At 44.1% G+C, this 26,105-nt stretch overlaps 2 protein-coding genes and 1 non-coding gene across 5 annotated transcripts in view; all 3 read left to right on the forward strand.

Moving 5' to 3' along the window:
* Window positions 1–491: 491 nt before the first annotated feature.
* On the forward strand, window positions 492–1,517 carry LOC126575702 (fibrinogen-like protein A). The gene has a single exon (XM_050236529.1). The coding sequence runs from the start codon at window positions 492–494 to the stop codon at window positions 1,515–1,517; it is 1,026 nt and encodes a 341-aa protein (XP_050092486.1).
* A 1,433-nt stretch (window positions 1,518–2,950) lies between these two features.
* LOC126580750 (dedicator of cytokinesis protein 9) overlaps window positions 2,951–26,105 on the forward strand; it is an 87,143-nt gene continuing 63,988 nt past the window's right edge. For 2 of the 3 annotated variants that reach the window (XM_050243987.1, XM_050243988.1), the window contains exon 1: window positions 2,951–3,467. In XM_050243987.1, coding sequence (XP_050099944.1) covers window positions 3,369–3,467 — 99 coding nt within the window. In that variant the 5' untranslated portion in view covers window positions 2,951–3,368. The remainder of the gene's footprint in view (window positions 3,468–26,105) is intronic. The other variant, XM_050243989.1, reaches the window with a different exon arrangement.
* Window positions 12,915–12,987, forward strand: Trnaa-agc (transfer RNA alanine (anticodon AGC)). Its single transcript has one exon. It is a non-coding gene; the product is annotated as a tRNA-Ala (tRNA).

A 26,105-nucleotide genomic window follows, 5' to 3' on the forward strand; every position in this document is an offset into this window, starting at 1 on the left:
AATTTGTGGTAAAACTAATCATTCCAGGCCATTTCCATGAGTTCTCTCAGCGCTGATCACTTACCGCTTCACCTGAGCTACTGATGATGCTAAAATTAAGAGCACACACGAAAATCCAAAATGCAAAGTAATCCCGCTTCAATAGCTGATCCTTTTAAGCAAAATACAATAGCACTGGATGAATGATGCGGTGACCGCTTATCATCCAATGGCCCTGTGGTAGAAGTAGAGGCTCCCCGGAAGGCAGCACTGCATTACGATGGCCTCGCAATCGAAAAAACCGCAATCAGTTTAACCAAAACTGAGGTTTGCTTGAAGACATTGGCCACAATCGCCACCAAATTTCATCTCGAACGTTTCTCACGATAAACTTAAAGTAGATTTGGACATCGATTTAGTATAAAATGAGCCCCAAAAAACATTGCATCACAGTTCCGACCAGATCTTTAAATCGACTCGTTGGTACGAAGACAGTGCTCCAATATCCAAAAATGAAGCTGACTATTGGCTTCATAGTTATTTGTGCTACATTGTACGCAAGGGCAAGTATTAAATGCCCAGAAATCGTCGACGCCATTGTAGACACATCGCCTGAAGATGGAATCCTTGGACAAGTGCTAAAGATGCTGCAGACCAGATTTGACTTTGTTGACCGTAAGTTGTTGGAGCTTCAAGTTGAACTGAAGAAGCAACGCGAGGAAGTCGGCAGAAACATCAGTTTGCTCCAGGATCGTTCCAAATTGCACATCTCGGATTGTGTCATACCATCCTCGACACCTCCTCAGATAGCAAGCACCGCAGCTACAACGGCAACAGAACCAACAACCACGACAACGCCAGCAACAACAACAACAACAACTAGTACCACAACACCACCGCAGCCTAAAAAACCAGCATCGTGCAAAGAGGTGGCGTCGAACGTCTCCGGAGTGTATCTCATTCACGTTGGTAGCAATAGTATCCCATTTCAAGTGTACTGTGAGATGGAAAAGCATGGAGGAGGTTGGTTGGTAGTGCAGCATCGCTTCAACGGATCGGTCGATTTTTATCGTACCTGGGATCAATACCGCGAAGGATTTGGAGACCTCAACGGTGAATTCTGGCTAGGACTAGAAAAGATGCACCAGATCACCTCGTCGCGTAATCATGAATTGATAGTAGAGATACAAGATTTCAGCGGCGACTACGGGCATGCATGCTACAACGGGTTCCGCATAGGTAGCGAGAGTGAGCAATACAGTCTCAAGACCTTGGGAGCATATAGTGGAACTGCAGGTGACTCAATGACCGGTACTAACAAAGGGATGAAATTCTCAACAAAAGATCGGGAAAACGATGTGTCTGTTAATGACTGTGCTCGTAACTTTCATGGGGCCTGGTGGTACAATGGTTGTACTTATGCGAATCTGAACGGAGTGTACAAAAATGCGATTAATCACAAATCAATCCATTGGCACTCTTTCAAAAACGATTACCACGGTTTGAGCTTTTCCAGGATGATGATACGCGAATTATAATATACGTTGCTGGCACCCATCACGATGACTATGATTTTGGAACTATGATTCTTGGAAATGATGTTGAATTATAAATAAACAACTAAAATAATAATAATAATAATAATAATAAATTCAAAATAGGATGTCCATTCCTCGGTGTATCCATTTCGAAAACTCCGAAAAATCAAACAACTTGTAAATTCCCGGCTAGTTCGGTTAGGTTTATTGATCCAATAACGGTTTTAAGATGTCCACCATTATGAAACATAATTATATTAAACAACAACAATGAAATAAGACGAGATTTTTTCGACAAATACTTGTGAAATAGTAAATTTTTTTTCTGATTATTTAACCGTAAAACCTCCGAATTCTGGAGATAGGATGAACAAAATGAGCTCACATGTATGGATATGTTCATTTTCATTCATCCTCTCGCTAGAATCTGGCTGTAGATTCTAATAATGTGGATGCAGGGTGAAAAAGAAAAAAGTTCAATCTCGTGAAAGTGAGCAAAATGTTCAAAGTATTCATCACGCTATCGTCTAGACCTGCGGTTACACGAGCAACGCCAAGTAGCTCAGTTTGAGCAAAAATAGCAAAGTTCGCGCGCACGTGTAGCCGTTGCTTAAATGGCGAATGTTGTTTGCGTTTTGTTTTGTGTTCGTGTTTGTGTCTTCTCGCAGCGCATGTTTTATTTTGTTATTTTTCCACGAACGCCTCACGCGGACGGACGAGCATTTTAGTGGTCGTGCCGGGAACTACGTTAACACAGCGATAACTGTTATCAGTACAAGTGTGTTGTGGGTCGCCGTTTTAGCCTTTTAAATCACTTTCAAATTGTTAACCGATGGCGTGTCCTGGGTCGCTGGAGTCGTCTGGTGGTCCCGATTCCCTCCCTCCCGCGAAAGGGTGTGTTGTTCGTGGCGAGTGAATCCCTTCGGAAAGGCGCGATTATTGGTGTGCGTGCCATCCTGACGCTGTTGCTGTCCCGGATTGATGCGTTTCTCCTCTGCGGCCCATCCTCGATCATCCAGACAACGGACCACTGGCAAAATGGCCGAGCTGGATTAATCGAATCCTTGGAGCATGGTCCGGTTGATTGCATGACAACACGCGGAGTACGCATGCTGCAGAGAGGAACGGGTCGAGAGGTGAAAGGTCAGGCCTCTGCAGCAGGTGTACGGCCGCACGGTGCAGTGAACGGGACGAGAAGCCCTGTTGTCCTTGATAGCTCCGTCTCGCTCTCGGGACCGGTTTCTTTGTCGCTCCGCGCAGCAATAAGGAGGCATCGAGAAGGAGCATCACGTCGGCCATCCACTTGCTTCGTCTCCCAACGTCGCCTAGAACCCGGCGTGGCACTCAAATTCTTTTCCACCAAAGTGTCACAAACCACCGCACATTGTTTCCCCCCTTCCCCCAGGCCGACCCGATCTGCATAAAGTAAAATGCACAACGCATCGAGAGTGCATGATTGGTGAAATGCGATGCCAAGTGAAATTCGTTTCCGTGCGTGCTTGTCCGTGTTGTGTAGTTTGCAAGAAAAAAGGTGGAAAGAAACGCGAATTCCGTAGTCCCCAGCAACCGCCCAGAGAGCGGGGAAAGTGAAGTACCGCGAGTGAATTTGTGACAAAAAAAAACCAGTGTGACCCAGCAGGCGGCTCCAAAATAGTGATCAAAGCAAGCGTGCGTGCGTGAAAGAGTGAAAACGTGTGTTTGGTGGCGTTCCAGCAGCAGGAAGCACGAATTAAAGCCCGCCACTTCCGCCTCCCGCAAAAAAAGTGAAAAGAATTGAATTAAAGGGTGTGCCCATCACCCCATCGGCGGAGAAAGAGGAGATCACAAGCAACAACAACAGCGACAACAACAATGACCGAGCGGAAGTTCACGCGGGGCCTCAACAAGCCCGGCATGGCGGCCCAGCTGCGGGAAAACATCTCACAAGTCGTACGTGAATCCACTTCACTTGTATGTATTTAATTTTGTTTATTTTATTTAACACTAAAAATCATCATCCCCCAACCCCCTCCCAGAACATCGTGTGTCCCTCGCCTACTTGAAAGGTTGGTAGCAAAATTCCAAATTTCAAACCGTGGGGGGGGATCGCCTCGCCAGAACGAGCAAAGCAAAGCGGTGGGATGAGATGTGGGCCGTGGCTAGCAGCGGGTGTGTATTTGACAACCGACCACCCCCTGGTGCCCATTGAATGTCCAGCGAGAACCCCACCGACCCCCGTTCGTTCGTTTCGCTTGCATGGGAGTCTGCGTGTTGATGAGATTATGGAACTCGAACCTCGCCACCACCCTCCGATTGTGCTGTTGTTTGCTGCTGATTCCCCAGCCAAATGGGGTGGCTCGCACACTCACATCAGTGCAGACCGGGTCCCTTCCGTCGCACGCATCCAATCCACTTGCTTCCCTAGACCGCCAGCAACATATGCAAATTGACCGGCGAGAACCGGACAACCGGACCGGGACACACAAAGAAACGGGGCGAGGAGTTTATCGCTTTAAAGCGATCACATTTCGAAGCCAACCAGAACCACTGCCCGTCCGTCCGTCCGTCCTAGTTGGCTCCGTTTGTTGGCCATCATTTTGCGGACTAGCTGGGGTGGGCTGCTGCTACTGTGACTCCTCGGCATGTAATTGATTAAACTTCATTTTCACTTCAGGGCCTTCCGAGTGAGATGTCGGCGTGCGTTATCATCCCATTCGTGCCATATTTCCGATGACTCATCATAGGCCTTGGCCTAGCCGTCTTTTCGTTTTCGCGCTTTTTTTGCGTTCACATTTCTGTGCTGCACGTGGACCACCATCTGGCGCATCATCGAGACGGCCATGAACCAAGGACTACTTAGCAACAGCGGAAGCAAATTTGTCCCTCCACCGCTTAATCCTTAAATTACTTTTTCGAGTAATGCTGCAACAGAGAGGGAGAGAATCGTTTTTGCAATATTTCATTCCGCGAGTTTGATTGTTACTTCGTCAGCTATTTTTAGCATGTCACAAGCGCGGGAGAGTGACATTGGTACGTCAGTAATTCATCTCTTTTCCACCCTCGCCAGCCGTTTGACCTCCTCCTGCGCACAACCTCGAAGTAATGATGGGGGATTGGTGATGAGAGCAGTCGCTCCTCTGTGTTGGCAAATCTCGAGCTCTAACTCGAGAGAATCCACTTGGGGATGAGCAGCTGCTGTGTCCCTCCCGCTGTTGACCTTTGATCCGCCTGAAATGTAAAGGGCCGACGCATCTTGAACCGTTTTGTTTTTGTTTACAAAAAGGTCCCCACACACAACTACACCGAGCGTTGCAGCGTTGTGTTGGTGTTCCCCGTCACCGTGCGGTGGGTTTGAGGAATTTTTGTCTCCCTCGACACCCGGCACCTCCCCCCGGCCGGACCAATGATCATCCTCCTCTCAGCTTCTCGCACTTTGTTTACACGCGATATTTTGCGCGATCGCAACCAGCACAAGAAATCCGGTTTTTTTGCGCTCACGCTTCATGGTGTCAAGTGTCAAAATTGCGTCACGTGCACGGACACGGACACGCACACCAGCTCGAAAGTGTCTCCACGGTGGTGTTGGTGAATCTTCTTCATTCCATTCATCTCACCGAGCTGCGATGATGCTGCGACCAACGAAGGATAGCGGCCGTTTTCCCGTTTTTCCTTTCGCTTTTCACCCTTTTCACCGCATTCCCTCCTGTTGCTGCATTGTGGGGCGGGTTATTTGCGATGAGTCACGCGAGAATTGGGTCACCCGATCTGGGCATGGGCTGGGAATGCATAATGCTCCAGCCCTCCGAGCACTTTACGTAACCGGAGCCGACTACCGAGGTGCGGCCAATGAACTTCCTGCCGGGCGGATGTCCTGTTAAGTGTTGCTGTCTGTCTGTCTGGGTGAGCATCCTTGTTTCGCTCGATTGACCTGGCTGACTATGCGAGGCAAAGGACCCTGGCTGACACGTGAATGTCAGGTTGCCTGTTCGAGAGAGAGATTGTTCTATTTGAACGCGTTTAATGCTTTTGATACAAGGCACGGCGTGGGAATTTGTCTTTGGAGGACACTTCTGCGAGAACTATGATTATTACGGTCAAAAGTGGGCTTTAAATTCCCTATCAGGACAAACGGGACTGGCAAAAAAATGAACTGTAAATTATCAACTATTTTATAAATACGATGCTATGGCTAGCAGATGAGCAAAAACAGTTGACATAGCGATTGTTTATGATAAAAAATAATTCTTTTTTATGACAAAGCATAAGGATAGCTCACTTTCAGATGTAAACATTGCTTTACAGAGTGCGAGAGCTCAGAGAAATGAGTTAAAGATTGTTTTTCGTCTGAATATTGTAATATTCTGTTGGTATGGTTAACGTGTTTTAGTCAACAAAGTATTAATTTTTGACAAAGCCTTAGTGTGCTTTTTTGTAGCTACTGCCAATGACTATCAAATGTAGTGATAGAAACTTTTATACGTTTTCTTAATTTTGCATTATTTGGTGTAAAGCTCCAAAGTCCATAGTGGGACAAAAATGCGAGTTGCGAGTGGAGCAAAAGTTCGAATCCGAATAATCATGCATTTGTTTTTTTGATTGATTCATTGTTTTCATTGGAAGAATTCATGGAAATATCAAATAATCAGAGACCTGTAAAACGAAAACTCGTTTCAAAAACTAATAACCTGGAATTGAATATTGATTCGGAATTGAATATTGACTTCATTCGATGTTTGATGATGTTTGTTCTTCATTCTGTAGGATTACAGCTCCTCCGAATTCAACATCTTCAAATAAATATTTGACATCCTTTTATACTTCCAATTAACATGCTGACAGCAGTAAGGAGCATAAAGCGCTCTTAATTTCTGTTCGAAATTTCCTGGAATCTTTTGAGAAAGTTTACTCAGAGAGCACTTCAACTTCAAGCGTACCAATGTCACTGGATCAGTCGGATCTTGTATCCTTTGCAAAAATTAAGCCCCTGCCGAAACGACAGGAGCCACAGCAGAGACGGAAAGACCAGCGGTCTGAAACTATTATCACCATTTAAGCCATTTAAGACCTCACCATTTAAGAAAATATTGGAACTGAAATCTAAAGAGCAAGCATAAAAACAATCAGACAGATACAGTAAACGTAAAAAAAGTTCAATCATTCACAAAGTACTAAGCAAAGAACAAAGACTTAGAAATACTGAAATTGTACACATGAATCCGTGAATAACTGCTGCATTTTAAAGGATCGCACTCTTGCCTCACCTTACTCTAAGAGTAGAAGCTGGATTATAAATATTCGGAGGTATGTTAAATATATTGCGGGTAACGTCATTCAAGATTGTTTCGATTGATTGGCAGAGGAAATGACAATTCGACAGAAGGTGCGCTAAGAAAAATCTCGATGCAGTTTTGGGGGACATGTACTCACTCATGTCAAAAGTAAAGCATGAGTCCTTCTCCCTTCGAAGTGAATCTAAAACACCCTCATTAAAGTATTTGAAACAATTAATTAGTCATGGACCAAAAGAAAATTCATGGTCGGTTGGTACCACGTAAACGATTTGTGGGGATTTTTTAATGCCAAGATGGATAAAGGGCTAAAGTGACCATAAAAAGACCTTTGCTCTTCTTTTGTACACAAGTTGGGATTTATTGATAATCTCAATTTAAAAATACTTTGCCGAATAATTCCATATCGTCTATAGACGGTCATTCGTGTACATTCATATGAAGAACTAATGATGATAATTGGTTTTTATTCTCTTAAATGTTTTCTTTTTTTCTTTATTTCAAGTCATAACGACTCCCACAATGTGCCATACCGTTGGAAGTCTTTACTCTTACTATCACTTTCCCCAAAAAGTAAGCATAGGAGCTCATATAATAGAAAAGCTGTCTGCATTGGACGATGGACTTTGCAATGATTTTGATACAGCAACTGCAAATTTAATTTGTTGCTGAGAAGTACTTTAAACGACTTCCACGTTTCTAGATACCAAAGAACATACTTTTATACTAAACCATAGACAACACTATACCGACATCCGTTGGTATACAATTGTTTCAAGTACCGGAAGAATCATTCCTCAAACGATGCTCAAGATGCTGCCATCATGATAGAACGCTTCATCAGAACCTCGTGGCCCCGGAGGTCACGTCCATCTTTGTACCGAACGCGTTAATTACCATAGTTCCCCCATTCAGCATCGGAGGGTCATCGCCACTTAGTTACTGGATGGAAAACACTCTTCCAACAGCGTCACAGCAAATGTATAACAATGTGGACGCTTTGGGGGGAGACCATCCGACGGTTTTCATCAAACAACTCCCATCTCCCGGAAGACGCACTTACCCTTTTGGAATCGTCAAGTGGCTTCAAACTAATGACCCCCGCGCGCGCGGAAGGTTTATTTATATAAACTTCTCCCTCCTTCTGCTCCGCGAAGATCACGCCAGCTCCAACAGCTTGCGAAGCAAATGCCAAAAAAGAGATTCTTGTTTCACAGCCCCACGCGTCGGATTCGTATCGGAAGATGATGGGGTGCGGTTGCGAGCACACGTTAGGTAATAAAAATTGAAAGTAAATCCCGCTGTAAAAACCGTTGCCAATAAAGCGGTGCGGTGCGCATGGTGCTTGGCTTAAGCCGCCTTTTCCATGGTGCGGATCAGGAAGGGGGAAAACCGGGTTCACTTTTTCCGACGCGAGTGAAAATCGCGTTTCCATCGCGCTCTCGCAATCGCGCGCCATTCTTTACTTTACGATCACTGATCGCGATCGCTCTTGCTTTCGCTCTCAACAAACTGTAATGCTGGCGGCGCAAACTCGATTGTGAATGTTTACAATTGCGTGCGTTCGTGCGTGCGTGCGGACGGGCTTGCGCTTCGTACGTAAGTGAAGCGAATGTTTTTTTTCCGGGTAATTGAATTATGTTTTGGCTGGCACTTCTAGAAAGACTCGATCGCTGGTTCCGTATATTTCCATTTTATGTATCGTCAACAAATCTTTCCGTGGTGTAGATAATCCGTGGTTAGGATTAAACAAATCTCAACCCTTGACACACTCGATTGTCTAATCTACACAATGTTTATTCAAGCATTCAACTCGAAACTAGTGTATCTTGCATGAGCTGAGGCAGCCAATAAATATTAATCGGATCGTAATTATTGATGATTGAACGTAGCACGCGTGCTAACCGTGTGAATCCTCTATCGATCAAGGCGAACATATGTTTCCTATGTAACCACCCCTTTAAGAGTTCTCCTCTGCCTCAGCCCTTTTCATATGATCAATGCGGGTTAAAGATATGATTACCATATGGATCCCCTACGATAAACAGATCGCACTGATGTTGGGCGTAATTCCGGTGGCAAACAGACATTCCAAACCACGCCCGGGGGATCGCAACAATAGCTTCTTATTGAGGCCAGTAAGCCAGTCATTACAGTTGGTGCGTCCTGTGGCCAGGGACATTGAGAATAGACACCAGAAAACGATCCTCCGTAATCGTAGCCCCCCGGAGCACGCGGCGTATGCGATGCGGCGCTTCTATAAATAGTCGCGGGCCCCCAGATCGACCAGATGGGTGAACATAGAACCAGCTTGTTCGCACGATCACCACCTCCACCACCACCTGCTGCCTGCTGCCTGCCTGCCTGGCTGCCTGCCTGAGATGAAATTGGTCGAAACAGATTCTCGTCGACTTGCGGCCGCCAAACACCAGCACACCATCGGTGTCGATGGATGGATGAAGCTCGCACCCCTCTCCAAAAGGATGTAACAGACACAATGAACCGCCCCTCCGGGCCCTCTGGTAAGCGGGGGGGGGGGGGATCAACGAGAGTCAGCGAAAGGTCAGCACTTGTCTTGCCATTTGGCGACGAGCACAGCATGCGCCGCGCGGTATCGACGCAGATCCGACAACCGGGGCTTGACTCCCCGAGGTCAACCACGCGCACCACGCGCATTAGATTACCACCATCGGAGAAGAGATACCAATACCATCACCAAACGCGAAACTCACGCGAGAGATACGATCGTCGAGCCAGCGCGTTGGATGCTGGTGGATGATCTCATGTTTTCGAAACATGCCAAACTGGATTCCCTCCAAAAAAAAAAGCCAAAGAGACAGACAGATAGCCAGTTAGAGAGAGAGAGAGAGTAGCGGAAGAGAAGGAAGCACAAAAACGTGGCTCGTGATCACGCACACAGGAGTGGGGATCTTTAGCCGATCGACGATGCTGGACGCCACTGGAACCACAGGGTGACTCCTGGCGCGCCAAGCGTGATTGATTTGTATTCCGTAATCTGTACTCAGTAGCTCAATGAATTTTAGGCACATTCCGGCACGTTTCTAACAAGTTTGTTCGCTTTTTTACAACACTAAAGATTGTTGAATTAATTTCAATGATTTTTTAACGCCGATCAACCAAGTTTTTAAAGCCATTTCTTTGCGACATTCTGTTGGCAAATGCGGTTCTCGGGCCATTAAACATCTGGCCAGTTGTGGCAGCGTAACTTTCGCAAGCCAGCTTCCGTTATGCCAATCACCAAATGGCACGATGGTACCATTTTATTCCTTTTGCAAGAGACAAGGAACAAGGGAAGGGTGGGAGCTCGCCTGTTGCTACTTCACCAAAGTGGTGGGGCAAAATATTGGTTTTTGGCAACCTGGTGGTACGCCTGATCTACTGTCTTTTACCTCCAATTGGTTTTCGTTCGCGGTTTCGTTCGTTTTGTCGCCAACCACACCACATAGCGATGACGAGGCGCTTGCGTCATCTATCTATCGGTTCTTTTGGGGGGTAACGCTTTATTGCCCTTTTCCGTCGAATGCCCATGCTACGATGACACGCAGCCCCAAACGAGGCGCGGTGTTTCCATCCAAACATTTGTCACCTCAAAACCGACGGTCCCGGGGAGATCCGACGAGTATTAGACGGCGGGGAAGCGGAGAGAATCCACCAACAAACCTGGCCAGTTCTGGTCTAGGCCCAGGCCAAGGAGAGAGAAACAATATCCATTCAAGCGAATGCATAAATAATGAGCGTAAATCGCAAGGAAGCGTACGATGCGAGAGGTACCAACTAGAATCAATCTCCCTCCTGTTCCTTGTGGAATGTTTTTTTTTTTTTTTTGGAAACTCCCTCTATCTGGCAGTTCCACCATTTATACTTCACGTTGCCGTGGAAGGGTTACTACTGGTCGTGTAGACGATACGGCGATGACAGTTTCGTCGCGTTTTGGCCGAGGATTTACATGACAAGCTGCTGTCTAATCAGCTTTTTATAAGCGTCGTGTCCGCGGCCACTCGAGTGCCCGCCCCGGTGGACGATCGATGGTGGTTCTTATTGGTCTCGTCCGCGCTTCTTTTTCCCTCCCCCTTAGCTTAGGGGCCAAAGGCTACCAGCTGAGCCAGCTACGGTGGTGGTGCTGGCGAGCTGTGACTGGCGATCAGCTTTGTCAGCATAAAACGTGCCTCTTCCCGGGTGGCCAAGTGGAGTGTGCGGAGGAATGTGATGGCAGACAGAGGGCCCACGATCCGACACGTCGTGAATACGGTAGCTGAATGGTTTGAAGATGAGGAATAAACGGTGCTGGGAGGGGCAGGGCGATGCTTTGGAATGGAATTTCGTCGGCGCCCCCTTCACTATTCCTTAGGGAATTTTAAAGAAATAATTTAGGCGAGTTTTGGGCATGTTTCGGAATCCGGAAGTCGGATACGAAGACACAGAGGAAGAGCGATGATCGTGTTAGAAATGGTTCCGATAGGTTTCTGTCTGATCTGGCATCACGGAAGGAAATGAGGACTTCTGAATGCCGATACACGATCACGATCGTTTCGGAATTTATGTTTTATTTATGTGAATTTATTGTGTCGATCAGTCCAAAGGCAAAAAGTTGGTTGCAATCCAATACATCGCGGTGTGTGGGTCACTTCTTGCTATTCCCTTGACAAGATCATGCCATTAATAATAAATTAATGAAACCAATCTAATTCATGCCAAATACATTAGTTTCCTGGGCAAATGCGCGAAGTAAATAGATCGTTTAAGCCGTTAGAGTGGAATAGAAATTCCGAATGGCCTTGATCAGCATAAATGTCTTCCGTGTGTCGCGTTCAACTCGAGGCAGCAAAAAAAAATCCACCATCATCTCATTAAAAGTGCAATCGAGTGCAGCTTATTTGCAGCCGCAGATCTGCCATCGTTGCCTTTTACTGTTGCCATTTAATATTCACTTATCGCGAAACTGACAGACCGTGCCGGGACTCGGTGGCCGGGAATGGAATTTCAAAATATAAATAGCACAACTACTGCATCTAACGAGTCAGCGCCGCTCAGCATCGGCACGGTTGGAAAAGTAAACAAAAGGAATCATGCGCAAATACACACTGTTACGGCTTCGGAAGGGTATGCATCGGTCGGGTTACAACTTGCTTGCGTGCTGGTGGTTGCTGGTGCGAGAACAAACCAGTCCTGGCCACTGGGGCGGCCCAGTCCTATCATTAATGAAGACGATGCTAAACAATCGATTTCCTACGGAGATGCAAGCGCGCACGGCCGTTGTCTTCCCGGTTACTTTCAAACGCTCAAATGATGGTCGTCGTCGTCTTATCGATCGGTCAGTAGCCGGCCAGCAGCCGGGCGTGATAAGCGACGAAGAGAAGGGGCGAAGAGAGAAAAAAAAACAACAAAAAAGAAAGCGGAATTGATCAATCATCGTCGGAGGCGAAAGTTGTCGTTGTCACCAGCAGCGGGCAGAGCAGAGCCACGGGGCGACGACAAGAAAGTCGCACTTCTTGCCCTCGGGAGGAGGACGGTTCAAGGGTTTTCCTGGAGGTAACTGATGGCTGATCTTGGGAGGAAACTGCGTGAGCCCGAGGCCGTGCACCTGCCGTATCAGCGACTGGTGTCTAAACCACGGTGCCGCTTAGCCAACGAGTGGCCAAAAAAGGGGAAAGCAACAGTAAGCCTCTAGCGACGGATGAGTCTCGAGTGTTTGGTTGAATGGTGTTATCGAACATCAAGTTTAAGCAACATCACGCACACCAAACGTTCGCTACTGTTCATCTTTATCGGCAGAATCGTTGAAGTGTATATTTTGCATATCGTTTATTCGATAATTATGAGATAGAAAATGATGCCTTCTTCTTGCCTTTAGCGTGTGTGGTCGTAACGATTTTGTTACAAATTGTTTGTTCGTTACACATTGCCAAGAGTTACTAATACACCCATTATTACTTCACTAACTATACATAAATAATCCATTCAATTTGGAACTGATCTTGTAACGATCTTTTACTTCATTCAAAACTCACATTTTTCGAATAGTTGAATAGTTAATTCACAGGGTAATCCTTGAAAGATTTCAATCATTGATAAGACTTTGAGCCTTTTTCACTGAATGCTTTTGCAACACGGGGGTGTAGCTCAAATGGTAGAGCGCTCGCTTAGCATGTGAGAGGTACCGGGATCGATACCCGGCATCTCCAAATTAAATAAAGAATATCTTTTTGAAGAAAAGGATTTATAAAAAATATGGGAAGAAGTTAATAACAGCCAGTATTCATTCGTTAATAAAATGTAGGTTCGCTAATCATTAGTATGCAGCATGGTTGTTGATGTTTCTTTGACAAATCTCAACCACCATTCATGAATAGAGAGTTTAAATCGTAGCATTTCCAATGTCTTATTTTAGATTAAAAAATTAGGCATAAAGTTATTTTTTCAAATCAAAGCTAATCAAACAAATAAAAGAGGAAACGTTGAATATTATTCTAACTACTACTTCTTAAAAGTGGCTGTGTAATGATGCATTACGACGATCCATCATCAAACTATGCTCCATTAGATGCACAGTAACAGTTTGGAGAAACTTAAATTTTATTGAACTGCCAACTACTTGAAGCAACCATAAATTTTCCATTCCATTCCTCATAAAACGTTAACATTTGCAATTGATTTTCTCTTTGCCGCTGTTAGCCATCCGGCGCTCTGGCTAGCCGGCTGGAGATGCAGGCGATGAAATGGATCGTTTGCGTAGATAACATGCTCGTAACTACTTCCATCTCGGCTCCCGGGTATGCTTCCCTTGTAGACATCTTGCTCCACCAACCGGTATACCGGTGGCGATGGTCTTAATTGCTGTCGTCGCCGGTTTAGCGATCGATCCAACAGGCGGCCAGAGCAGCAGGGCCGCTTCTTCGACAAACGTGCAAATCGCATTAGAATGGCATTGGCCCTGATGCGGGTTAACGATAGAGCGAGCGTAACATTGCAATCGCGAAGAGGAATAACCCCTCCGTGGCATGGGGCACCTTGCTGCGCCCCTTTGGAATGCATTCCGGGGCATGTAGCTGTCTTCAAGGTTGCTGTCACCACCAGCAAGCAACAGCAGCAGCAACAGCAGCTGTGAAACGGGAGAATGTCTGGTCACCCGGGAAAAACTGGTCCCAGCTGGTGTTGATAACGAAGGAAAGTAATAATTCAACGACACAGACAATGAATGAGGAACCGAAGGAAAGGGGGTAATTATGTTTAGCGGAACGGAATGGTGTCGATTTTAGTCGCTACCAGCAACCTATTTGTAAGTGGCCCTAGCCCTGTGCTCTAGTTTTCTCCCTGCGGCGCCCCGTTTTGCGTTACAGTGGTGAGACATTAATAATTACAATAATCGGTGCGAGTGCTTATGTAGCGACAAATTTGCATACACCTTTGACTTTCTGTTACGAGGCGTGAAAAAAAGGGAAAACTTTCTAACTAAAACTTTCCTTTTTTAAGCTCACAATCCCATTGAATTCGTTTGGCGTTTCACAGAAATTAGCAAACGCTATTCTAGGCAGTGTTGGTCGATGCCGTAATACTGTTTTAGCCGCAACGTAATCTGATCTGCTCGAATAAGTTATACAGTCAGTGACAAAAGTTAGCAGTCAAAGATGATTTCTGGTATTTTTATGCCACAGCAAAAAGTCTACAAACGTAATGTTTGGTGAAATGTCGTTTCATTACTTTTATTCCGCAAACCTTATATATAGCGTTAAATGACGATAAAACTATGATTAAATCTTTTTTAAAATAAAAAAATCTTTTGATAATATAGCCAATGACACAAAATAAGATTACGGTGCCCTGACCTTTGATAAATGTTCAATATAGGTGTCAAATAAAATTTTGGAACTCACCGCATTGATTCAGATGTTAGGAATAGATATCAAGCTAATGAGATATTGTGTAAGATTTCTATATCATATGATCCGCAACATCATGTTTTGTCCCTCGGTTTCTACTTAATCCCAAATTACTTGCTTCATGCGAAAAGCATATATTTGATTTCAACTAACAAATCAGTTATTCTAACAGCATCAGTGATATCATCTAACAGATCTGCCTAAAGTTTGATATTCCAGAATGTCTATTCCTTGCTTGAAGAATTTTAGCGATCCTCTGATGTGCTTATATACCATATTTAGAAATAGTCTGAGAATGTGCATCGAGTTAGTAAAATCCAGTTATCTATGTACAATTAAATGTCCGAGACTGAATGTGATAATTTAGACATAGAAAAAATTAATGTGGTTGTACTGTACAGTCTCCGGACTTGTTTATGATACAAACAGTAACATTGAACTCCAAATACATTTGACAAAGTTATATGTAACATTCTATTGGTGATCCATGATTAAATCCGAGATAGTTGGATTATTTAAATTATACACAGATCCCCATTAAAAATAGTTTTTCTGGTCTTTTATTTTTGTCGTACTTATTTTTTAGAGCTCAGATCTTTGTTAACGCTTTATGTAAACATGCGGTCTTTGATGCTTTGTTTGCGGCCTACTTTTATTTAACAGCAGCAGACTTAAATATAAAATGGCCTTCATAAAAATGTATGTAGGCTCTTACCATTTTGTGAGATTATTTTTATAAATGATATAATGTGGCTTCACACTTTTGTTGCTGACTGTGTATGGGATTAGTTAAGATTTAATACTTTTTAAATACCTCGTCTCGTGAAATACCATGCATCAACATCAATTGTAAAACTGTTTCACATTATAACGTTCTGTTTAAAACTTTTCTATGTGTTTAACTCCTTCAATCCTCCTAATTAAACATTAAACTTTTCTTTATAAAACTCTATCCCGAATATCAGTGCTAATTAGCAGACAGTTCAGTCACGACAAAAAGAAGTGTTTCAGGAAACCAATAATCGTACAAAAGAAAACTCTGGTACAATGCATTAGGTCGGGAAGCCACCGCGTCGCTGAACATTGTTTTCATCATTAATTAATATGTAAAAATTTGTAGACCTGTCATCGTATTTTTAACCCTTCTCAACCATCACCGCTGTAGGTTGGATCTTTTGAACGTCAACATGGTGTGGTTTGTTCCAACATCGAGGCGAAACATGCTTCGCGATATTCGATGTTGTAGGCAGGTTGCGGATATGTTACACATGTGATGCCATTTGCATGGCCAATAAATACTCATTATCTCATGCACAGGGCCACATCATATGGGATGTTGCTTGTGAAGCAGCAGGACCCAACATATCAGGTGTGAAGAGAAACCACAGAGGATCCTGCATCTTGCACGATCGTCCTCATACAGTCACTGGTTTGTGTATCGATGCTAGTTCATCGCAGTGGAAATTGTGCAGTAAATTTCAATTAATCTTTATGATCCCTGCAATCATGCCCGACATTACAATGTGGTGGAAAATGCATCCGTTTTGTTGGAAGTTTTTTTTTTCGTTTACCTTGTTGACAGCTTCTTAAGAAAAGATCTGAAAAGTCACTAAACCATTCTAGCTTTGAATTGATGCAAAAGGCTTCCTCTTTTTTCATAAATGATCATCGTTAATGTGAATTTCATTCATTGAGTTTCGTAGCAATGTAACGAAAACATCCGTGCCACAAGAAACTTCAGACCATTGCTGCAATATATAAACCATGGTAATTATATTTATTTGCAAAGCAAGATGAGCCAAAAACGTTTCTGTCTTCATATTTCGCATCTTGCGTCTGCACACAGGAAATAATTTCTTTCGGACCGAAGAATATGAATCTAATTTATGAACGCATTGTTCTTACCAAGTTGCTCCACTAATACGCTCTCTTACACTGGGTTCCCGAATTTTGACAACCTCTAGAACGTGTGGAACGAAAATAAAACGGCTAAAACAAAGAAGAATCAACAAACAAAAAATCTCGCGCATTGTTTGTGCGCCGACCACGGCGAAGATTGCCGATCTGCTGGTCAGTTTTGTGTCGCAGTTCGCTCTTGCCATGCGTCCAATAGTTCTTCTTATGAATGGGATTCACTGGAGGAGCCAAAACTCTGGTGTACGGGTGTAACGAGCGTTTGCAGTTAAAAGTAAGGTAAAATAAATAAAGAAATGAGGTTAGATCAAAGGCGTGTGAGGCCGCATAAGGCCGCATGAGGCCGCCAAACTTTTGGGCGATTTTCACGCATTCAAGCGGATCCAGATCGTGTTCGTTGTTGCGGCGGATTCGTAGAAGAAAAAAAAATGTTAAAAGGAAGTGTAGATCAGAACGAGCGATGAGAGTCCACACGTAGGGTGAGCATGACAGCGGGACACGAACGTGAGTAGCATATTTTATGTGTACGGCTAACCTTGATTGTGTTTGGTGGACGTACGGGTCATCCGGCACTTTGGAAACTGTTGACAAGCCCACATTTATGGTCCAATTTATAACTGCATTGGTTGGTTTGTTGGCCGGTTTTTTTTTATTTCAAACATTTCAATACGTTTGATATCGGAAAGATGTCATTGAATGAAAAGACACTGCCTGTGTTGGGCCATCGATTTAGTGCTGCACGATTACGTATTAATACTCATCTTTAACTGCACATTCCAATTGACTGAACTCGGAAGAATAGGAGAACATCTCATTATTTGTTTTTCCATCGTGCTTTATCGTGACACAACGGTCCAATCAGACACCTTCTCTATACTATTTGCCAATAAACAAGTGGAAATGGTTACGTGTTGAAGTAATGTTTGTCTGGTAGTCCAAGAACCATGACGTGCTTGTTGAGATAGATCGGCTAGACGGTGATGAATATAATTTTAGTTTCAGGTGCCCTTCTACTGTTGATCATAGATTTGACTGAGGCAACCACTAAATTGTTTGCCTCATTGTGTCTTATGTGTCTTTTCCCTCTCATAAGATCATCGTTGAACATGCAATATTTTCCAAACAAATTTGTGACGACCGACGCATACGATACATGTCCCCACGGTATCACCGATCGCTAAGAAATGCTCCAATAACTTGCTTAATTTTATTTCATTTGATTCCCATTTCGATAACGCGCGAACGAATGGCGAATAAGCAAGCAATTGGCAGAACAGATTGGTAATAAAATTAAAATTTCTCATGCCCCGATGCTCGGTCTCCTCTCGTTAGCATCTGGCGACACGTAGCACGTTTCTTTGCTGGCGGCAATCATTTCGTTACCGACCGTTTTCACACCTTTTGCGTGAATCAATTCGCATCGATTGACACAAAATAAGGTGCAGAAATTGTGCAGAATTCCTTCGCTCCTTCCAGGTGGTGGTGGTTTTTTTTTGGGGATGCTGGTTCTGTTTATATCCATTTAATTAGCACATTTTCGTCGTCCGGAAACAAATTGGGCAACCAATAAATCTACGATCGTCCCTCTTTGATAAGCTTTGCATGCGCATCGTTTTCGGTGGAGGAGAGCTTTGTTTAATTTATTCCAAACATTGTGAAAACGATGTTTTGCAATCAAACCTCTTCAACCTCGGCCCTGGTGGCTGGCAAGGAGGTAAATACGGTGAAGATTGAAATATTGCACTTATAATCGATCGAAAGACCAACCGCAGCCAGGCCATGTTTGTCTTGTGCAACGTTAAACAGATGAGGAGGTGAACGCCGTTCAGTGAACTTTTGTTTTCACTCCTTCCCTAAGATATCGCACGGATTTCCATCCCTTCTGCCTGGATGGCGAGAGCAGTACATCCACCATCGATGCATAATGAGGAACTTTTTGTTGCCTTTTCCGCTATCATCATTCGCTTGTGCGTGATATTAAAACACTACATACTCCGGCGCCCTGCAAGTGAGCGAGTGTTCCGGATGGTGATTGAAATTTATTGACTATTTTATGTTTGCATTGTGAATTCCTTTTGTTCGTGGAGGCCTCAGTTCTGGGAAAAGGCTCCTCTAGCAAAGGGCAGATCCTGATAGCTGAGTTCGCAGCACTCACCTCCCGATGATGGCCTTCATCGATTGATTTCACTTTATATTGTTCCGCCGTCCATCAGCCGCTTCTCTTTGATGCGTCGTGGGGGTTTGCTGATATTAATGCGTTATGTTTGCTTAAGCAATTACGTCAAGTCTCGTAGCGTTTGTTATTGCAACTTGATGGCGGATCGGTACTGAGATGGTTCATAATTTGTTTTATTAAGAACCATCCCAGGACAAGGAATGCAAAAGTAGCAAACTTGTTTGTAGCGGACAGCGCATATTGCATATTGATGGCTTTAACTTAGTGTGTTGCTGGAAGCATTGAATTATCCATGATGAGCCATATGCTTTTTCATTTTGATTTTATTACCAGAATTGACGGTTTTGGATGGCAGTTTTTTGTATTCTTTCTTTTCTTAATCAGAGTTCCAAGGTTTTAAGTTCATGTTTTTGTCTTTGAGTTTGATTGAAACCTGAAATCGTAAAGAACGACTTTTTTATTGCAAATATTCGCCAAGACGATTTGCAAAAAAAAAACTAAAAGAATTTCCTTTCGTTCTCTAACTCATTGTACCCCTGTGAGCTATACCATGCCTAATGCCTAATCTTCATACTGCGCCAATTCTCTTTCGCAGAGTAGAAGGCGGATGCCTTCATCATTGTGAATTTTGCGAATAGCAATTTCTGGTACTCTTCAACATCGAATATCTTTGTTGATTAATACTTTTGCGCAAAAAAATTCCATGCAATTTTTTTTTTTGGGTTTGAGAGTGTATGAAAAACGATTTATCAATTAATGATTAATTTTATAGAATAAACGGTAACATTCGTAATCCAAAATTTACCAAACAGTCATTTTTATTTATATAATAAAAAGAGCTCTGAGGTTTTGCTGTTAAATGTACAAAGACAATTACAAAAATCAACGTATCACCTTGATGTGGCATTCTTGCAGAGACTTATCGCTAAATTCGCCAAAGAACAGCATGAATAAACTTGACCTACTGATGATTTCGTTCTGATGCCAACCAATCTAATATTTCGTCAGCCAGAAATGACACCAGATTGACCTACATTCAAGGCAACCGTCGCTGCTCGAGGAATTTCTTTTTTTGTAACTACCGCTCGGCATTCTGATAAGAATTGCATTTGGAATGGTTAGCGCTAGCCATGGAAGCGAGGCAAAGAAACTCTGAATCATCCGAGGATCCCTTTAGAGTGTTCCATTAGAGTGATCATGGTTTGCCCGTGTTCGAGTGAAGCATTTCACATTTTCCCATACCGCATCGGTTAATTGCGCTTCGCATTCCACGCGTTTCCGACGCGTTCTCAATGCCGACAGACGGCAATTCATGTGGCTCAAACATGATCTTTTGTCACAAAATATGCAAATCATGCACGCGCGTCCCATGGATAACAATAAAAAAAAGTGTTTCCCGCGCAAAACCACAACACGCCTTTTTAATGAAAACTCCAATATGGTATGTTTGAGAGGGAACCGCGTCGTCGTCGTCAAAGTGCAGTGCGAAAAACCTGCCTCGTCCATCATCTAATTAACTGCCTGTGCCTGTGATGCCTTTTTGCATCATCATCAACCGGGGCGACTGGAGCAATAATGAAGGCACGCATCGCATCGCATAAGCCGTCGCGTCTGCCAAACCACCCTTCGAAGCCGCCCGGCGATCGCACAATGCAACGATGCGCCGCATCCTTGCACGTATCGTTAATTATAGAGCATTTGGGTGCATCATCATCAGTCGCCATGCGTCGCCCGTAGTGTGTGCTGGGCCCTTTTTGAAAGCAAAATAAAAAAAAACCGCACGCACGCACGCACGCCCGCAGAGCCCGCTGCTTGTGTGACATCGCAAGTTTGGTAAATAGCATTTTCACTTTTGTCGATATTCAAATACCGACAATTAATTGAGCGTGCGTGGAGTAATAAGCGAACCTCGGCTTCTCCGGCTCCGGTGCGGCACCTTCACTTCTCGATTTTGCGGTTGAATGACGGATTTGTCGTCAGTGGCAGCATTGGAGAATGGTTCGCTCGCGCTCGCACTCGTTAATCATGGTTATCAGTGCAGACAGGGGCCGGGGGAGTTTTTTTTTTGGAAATAATTACAATGTATCAGCAGTTTTAACGTTTTTTTTTGTCGTCCATTCCCCCCCTTTTTCGCCCGAAACACGACGCACCATTGTTGTTGGGCCGAGATGATGGGACGCAGGCTCTCTGCTGCTGCATTACATATGCTAATGATCACCACGATCCTTTGGGACATGGGTGTCGCACTAGTGGAGTGCGTGTTTCAAAGGACCGCCCAATGTTATAATTAATTACAAGTGCTACATCATTTTTGCACTTCGTGATCACGGAATTCGGGGACATGGTTTATTTTTGTTCTTTGATTTGTGATTTTTTTGTGAAACCGAACCTTTTCGGTAACATTTTAAACAAATTTATTGGAATCACCAAAAGCGATCTGTTGAAAATAGCTTTTTTTTACATCAGTCAGTTCAATAAAAAGCAAGATTTTGGTTTCCTCTCTGCCACAGAATTGAAAAATAAAACGGCATCCCCTTTCAGTCCATTTGAAGTGCAGCTCAAAAATATAAAACCCCCAACCTGTATTAAGGTTTGTTTTGGCTGCACACCGCCAGTCGCAACATTGAAAAGTGAAACAATTTGCCGCCGGTTCGCGCTGACAGCTCGCTCAGTCCGGGGGGCCACGTGCGATCGTCAACTAGCTCCCGTAGGCCATACTTACAGTCACTGCTTTTGGCACAGATCGCTTGCAGTTGAAGGTGATATCGTGGGCTGATGAAGCTGGTCGCCATGCGCCTCATATAGCGCGCCCGGCCCTCGATGGGTAATACGTGCTGCTCCTCCATGTTGGCGGCCACCGGTGACGGATCAACGCTGTATGGGTGCCGGACTGTATCGTCGGCGATATCACAACAAACAACAATTTCAACAGCAGCAGCAACGGACGCTCCTTCGAACGCTTCGGCCTCTGCTAATGCTGCTGCTGTTGATGGCGAGGGCATCACCGGGGTCGCCACTTTGGCTACGGACATCATCTGCGAGATAGCGACACATGCACACACAAACTCACACAGAGCACAATCGAGTGGCTTAACGCGGTACTATTTCGCGGCAGTACCGATCACCGTCACTATGTTGGTTTAGAAGCGATCGCGTTGTGGTAGCTGAGTTTGTTATTTAATTTCGCATCCCATTCGGATTCCCGAGGATCCCACCCACGCGAATGTGGTCAATCCCAGGCTCACCTTTCAACTGAGCGACGGTCAGATTGAAATCGAAAGGATCCGAGTGTCGGTGAGCTAACCAGAAAATGTCACATTCACTCTGCGCGCGATCTTTCACTCTCTCTCGCTCGCGAACAAGACACGATATTAATTAATCCACTGACATCTGTCACGACCTTACTTGCTACTTGCCATCCCCTCGCGTATCTTTTGTTATTTTTGTTTGGTTTTTTTGCAACACAATTACACCCCCTTCAAACCACCACAAAACGTCATCAACAATTGTTCGCCCTCATCGCGCAAGATCACCGTTCACGCGAGAACTAGAACAACAACACACCACGCGGCGGCACCACGGTTCTGAGTGGCCGGTACAACAACTGCTGTGTGACGCGGTGCAAGTTTCGGGAAAGGAAGTAACCAGCAAACGTTATTACGCAAAATAAGGAACACTGAACTGCTGCCGAACGGTCAAAGACGCGCCACGAAACTTGGTTCGGTGGTGGTGCTGCTACTGGCACCACCAAACGGGCGAGATAAGGGGTCGCCGGGACTGGTGCCTCCGGGTGTCCGGCGTTGGGAAGGTGAAGGTTGAGATTAAATCGAAAAATAGCTCAAGGTTTGCGGCGGCTTTGCCGGTGGCCGTTGCTCCTGCAGCTTGATTCGCGTTTTCGCCCGAGGTTTCGGCTTTATAGTAGTTGGGTTTTGGGGGTTTTGTTTATTTTGAATTTTTAATACTTTTTTCGCCTGCCAAATGGACGGGAGAGGGGTTCGGTGATAGCATGAGGCCGGACCGTAACACAAGGTAGCCAAAAATGTGTGTCCCAAAAAAGACTAATGTCACCATTGTGCTGGGGCCGCTGGCGCATTCACAATGTTACGTTGCTGCTCGATCGCGCACTGCGCAGAACGCATATTTTCCCGCTGATAGTGTGCCGCGCAACCGCACCTTGAATGTGGAAGAGTCTGAATTCGTCAATGAAGACGGTTTGGCTTTCCGACGATCACTTGTTGCTGATGTGTTTACTTTTTTTAATAGAAGTGATGACATTTTTAATGTTTTAAACTATTTTTTATTCGCTTTCAATTAAACATGTCTGTAATTCATAAATCGCGTTCACTGCTTTACATTTACGTAGATAGTTGCCTAGTGTATAAGGCACTGATTTCATGGACACATCATTCACTGGCCAAACATGACCCATGTGCGTAGAATTGTAACCACTGTGCGCACAAATTTTGCGACTTGCCGCAACGATCGAGACAGAGCGGCATTAAGAATGCGTAGGAATATTATAGCTTCCTGAAAAGGACATTACTTCTTGACGTCCAAAATCAATCAACCGGCTCCGTACTGATTGGATTTCTTTTCGGGAGGGTTTTGATCAATCCCCTTCGCCCAAAAAGACCAAGAATGGTATGTTGGTTTCGCCACGTCTCAAATTTAAAAGTAAAATCCTCTCTCTCTCTCAACATCTTTCGATCCCTGTTTTTGTCTGATCCACCACCAGAGATGCAGGGATTTAAGATCAAGTAGTTTCCTGTTTTCTGAGGCAGATAATCTCGAATGTGATTGCAAACCGAGATTGACGAATGGCTGCGAGTCTGGGATATCAGGGCAGAGGTTTCAGGTTTAACTTTCCGTGGTATAAACACATTGTTTTATGTTGCAACCTTTTCGTAAAATTGCATTAATGTAAAAAAGGTCAGATGCATTGGGATGCTCAATTCTTTTAATGATGAATTATTGTTCAACTTTCTTGATACTTTAGGCAAACTTAAATATCAGGTGTAACTGATATCATATGCTAGGGGTGTAATGAAGTTGTGCCACCGAGAAGTTTTCTGTTTTAAATGATATGATGTTATTTTTTTCATATTATTAAGGAATCGTTAAACAATAATAATTTTTAATTCGAAAAACATGTTTTAAATGATCTTCAGAACATCCTGCTTTTGTCAGAAAACAATCCTGCTTTGTAACCGATAAGCTGAATATCATAATTAATAAACAAAATCTCTCAACAATGTTGAATGATTACTAAAATTTAATTATACTAAATTAATGTTTTTAATTGTGAGGAAAAACAGCGCTCGGGAACATCTAACGCATCTCAGGATGACCATATGACAGCGTTCAGCTATGAGCATGGTTAGAAATCCAAACAAAAGATCAATCAGATCAGGTCTTAAACATGATTTTAAACATTTGGTAATTAGCATCTGAGTTTACGACCTTCTAATTCAAATGATTACTCATTCGAAACTCGTAGGCCATCGGAGTTCTATGTTTCAGGATCATTGGTTTGATATTCATCCTGAAATCCATCGCTTTATCTTCACATGAGTGTGGTCCTAACGAGGAAAAATACTTCGTATGAGTTCTTCCTGAGTGAAAACTTACCATAAATATAAAAAACCACTAGAAGTCAATTAAACTTCTAGTAAAAAGTTTACTCAACAAATTAAGACAGTATTACGATTGCCTTGAAACTGTCTCGGCCAAACGCATGCGAACTGAGACATATGCAAAGCAAATTCAAATATGGCACCACATTCAACCAGCGGTCGCTCACACTGGCACCGTACTGTGGGCTCTGTAGGTGTCAGCAACATTGTTACCTATTTGTACGACTAATTCTACGCGCTCGTGCCCTTGAAAAAGCAAATCAGTTCGTACACCAGTTTCGTCGGCAAACTCGTTGAAGGCATCGTTAGCGGTTTGTTGTTAAAATGGGCGCTCCAATATCGTAGCATGTTTTTTTTTTCATTCACAACACATTTCGGTGGAGACACGGTTCGATGCGTCGATAAAAAAAAAAATAGGACAGCCAGGGGCACTTGTGTAGGGCCTTGTGCGACGGGCGTGTATTGTAAAAGCTCTACCGACCTGGTATCGAATCCAGAGTTCGCGAATACTGTTTGTGCAGAAATTATGACACGGTCACGATTGTTTGTATTGCTGGGTGCGGTTCTGTAATGTCAAACGCGGTGTATTCAGTACGTGTCCCTCGTGGTCTCGAGGTTGACAACACGCGAGAGTTTTCTACTGTATTACTCCCATGAGCAGGGATATGGTGGCGCCCAACGGTGCTCCATGGAAGCGACCTGCCCCAGTGGACGCAAAACATTGTTTTGCCATCGAGGTAATAAGTTTTACAGCCTAATGCTAATGGAAGTCATGTGCTCTCTCTCTCTCTCGAGCCGGTGTGTTTGCTCCACGACGTTGACCCGTCCCGTGACCTTCTTTCGGGTGTCCGTGGCAGCAAGGAAGGAAGCTTCACAGCACGCAGGGAAAAGAAACAAATTTGAGCAAACCAGCGGGCCTGGCAGGAGTATGTTAATGATGGCCCGAATGGGATTCCCCGTGGTTTGGGATGTGGTTGTGCGATTTTCGCACGCTGCCCTTACGGGTTTGGTTTGGTGGTCCGTGGCCGTCAACTTGCTCGATTGACATTCCGAGGGCTCGACTCTCTATTTCCTTCTATCTAGCAAAGCGTGTTGATGGCGCTCGATTGGGCATTTAGAAAAAGAAATTTGATGTTTTGGCGTGGCGCAAACGATTAACTTTCTCCGTTTCTCTCGATCGACCACAACTGAATGTTGATCTTTCGTTCCACGATCAGGGTGTGTGTGGCTGGTAATTAGCTAATTCAGATTCATCGATTAGTTAGTCACACGTTCTGTATCGTAGGTCGTAGTTTGGATGATTATGTATGCCGGAGATGAAAGTGGAAAGAGCATAGCAGCGAACGATGGTGTCGATTATATGAAAGGATTCATCGAGTTGTTGTTACTGGCTTTTTTTCTGTACTCCTGTATTTTTACAAAACTGCATCCATTAAATGGCGGAGAATTATAGTGGTTTCAATGTTCACTTACTTTAGTACAAATTATAACCATATTCATTGGAATATTAGTCATGTATTGACTCATCTGCGATTATATAAATTGATCATATTTTAAGTTTTTTTTTTATTTAAGAAGATTCTTACATACCATCACCGTCAGCAGATCTTAATTGTTCACGGCTCTAGGGCTTGAATGTTAAATGAAAACCAAACTCCAGCTCGCTTTAGTTCCACCAGCAAATATCGAGTATATGCACT

Source organism: Anopheles aquasalis, chromosome 2 (assembly GCF_943734665.1).
Source record: "Anopheles aquasalis chromosome 2, idAnoAquaMG_Q_19, whole genome shotgun sequence".
NCBI classification, from domain to species: domain Eukaryota; kingdom Metazoa; phylum Arthropoda; class Insecta; order Diptera; family Culicidae; genus Anopheles; species Anopheles aquasalis.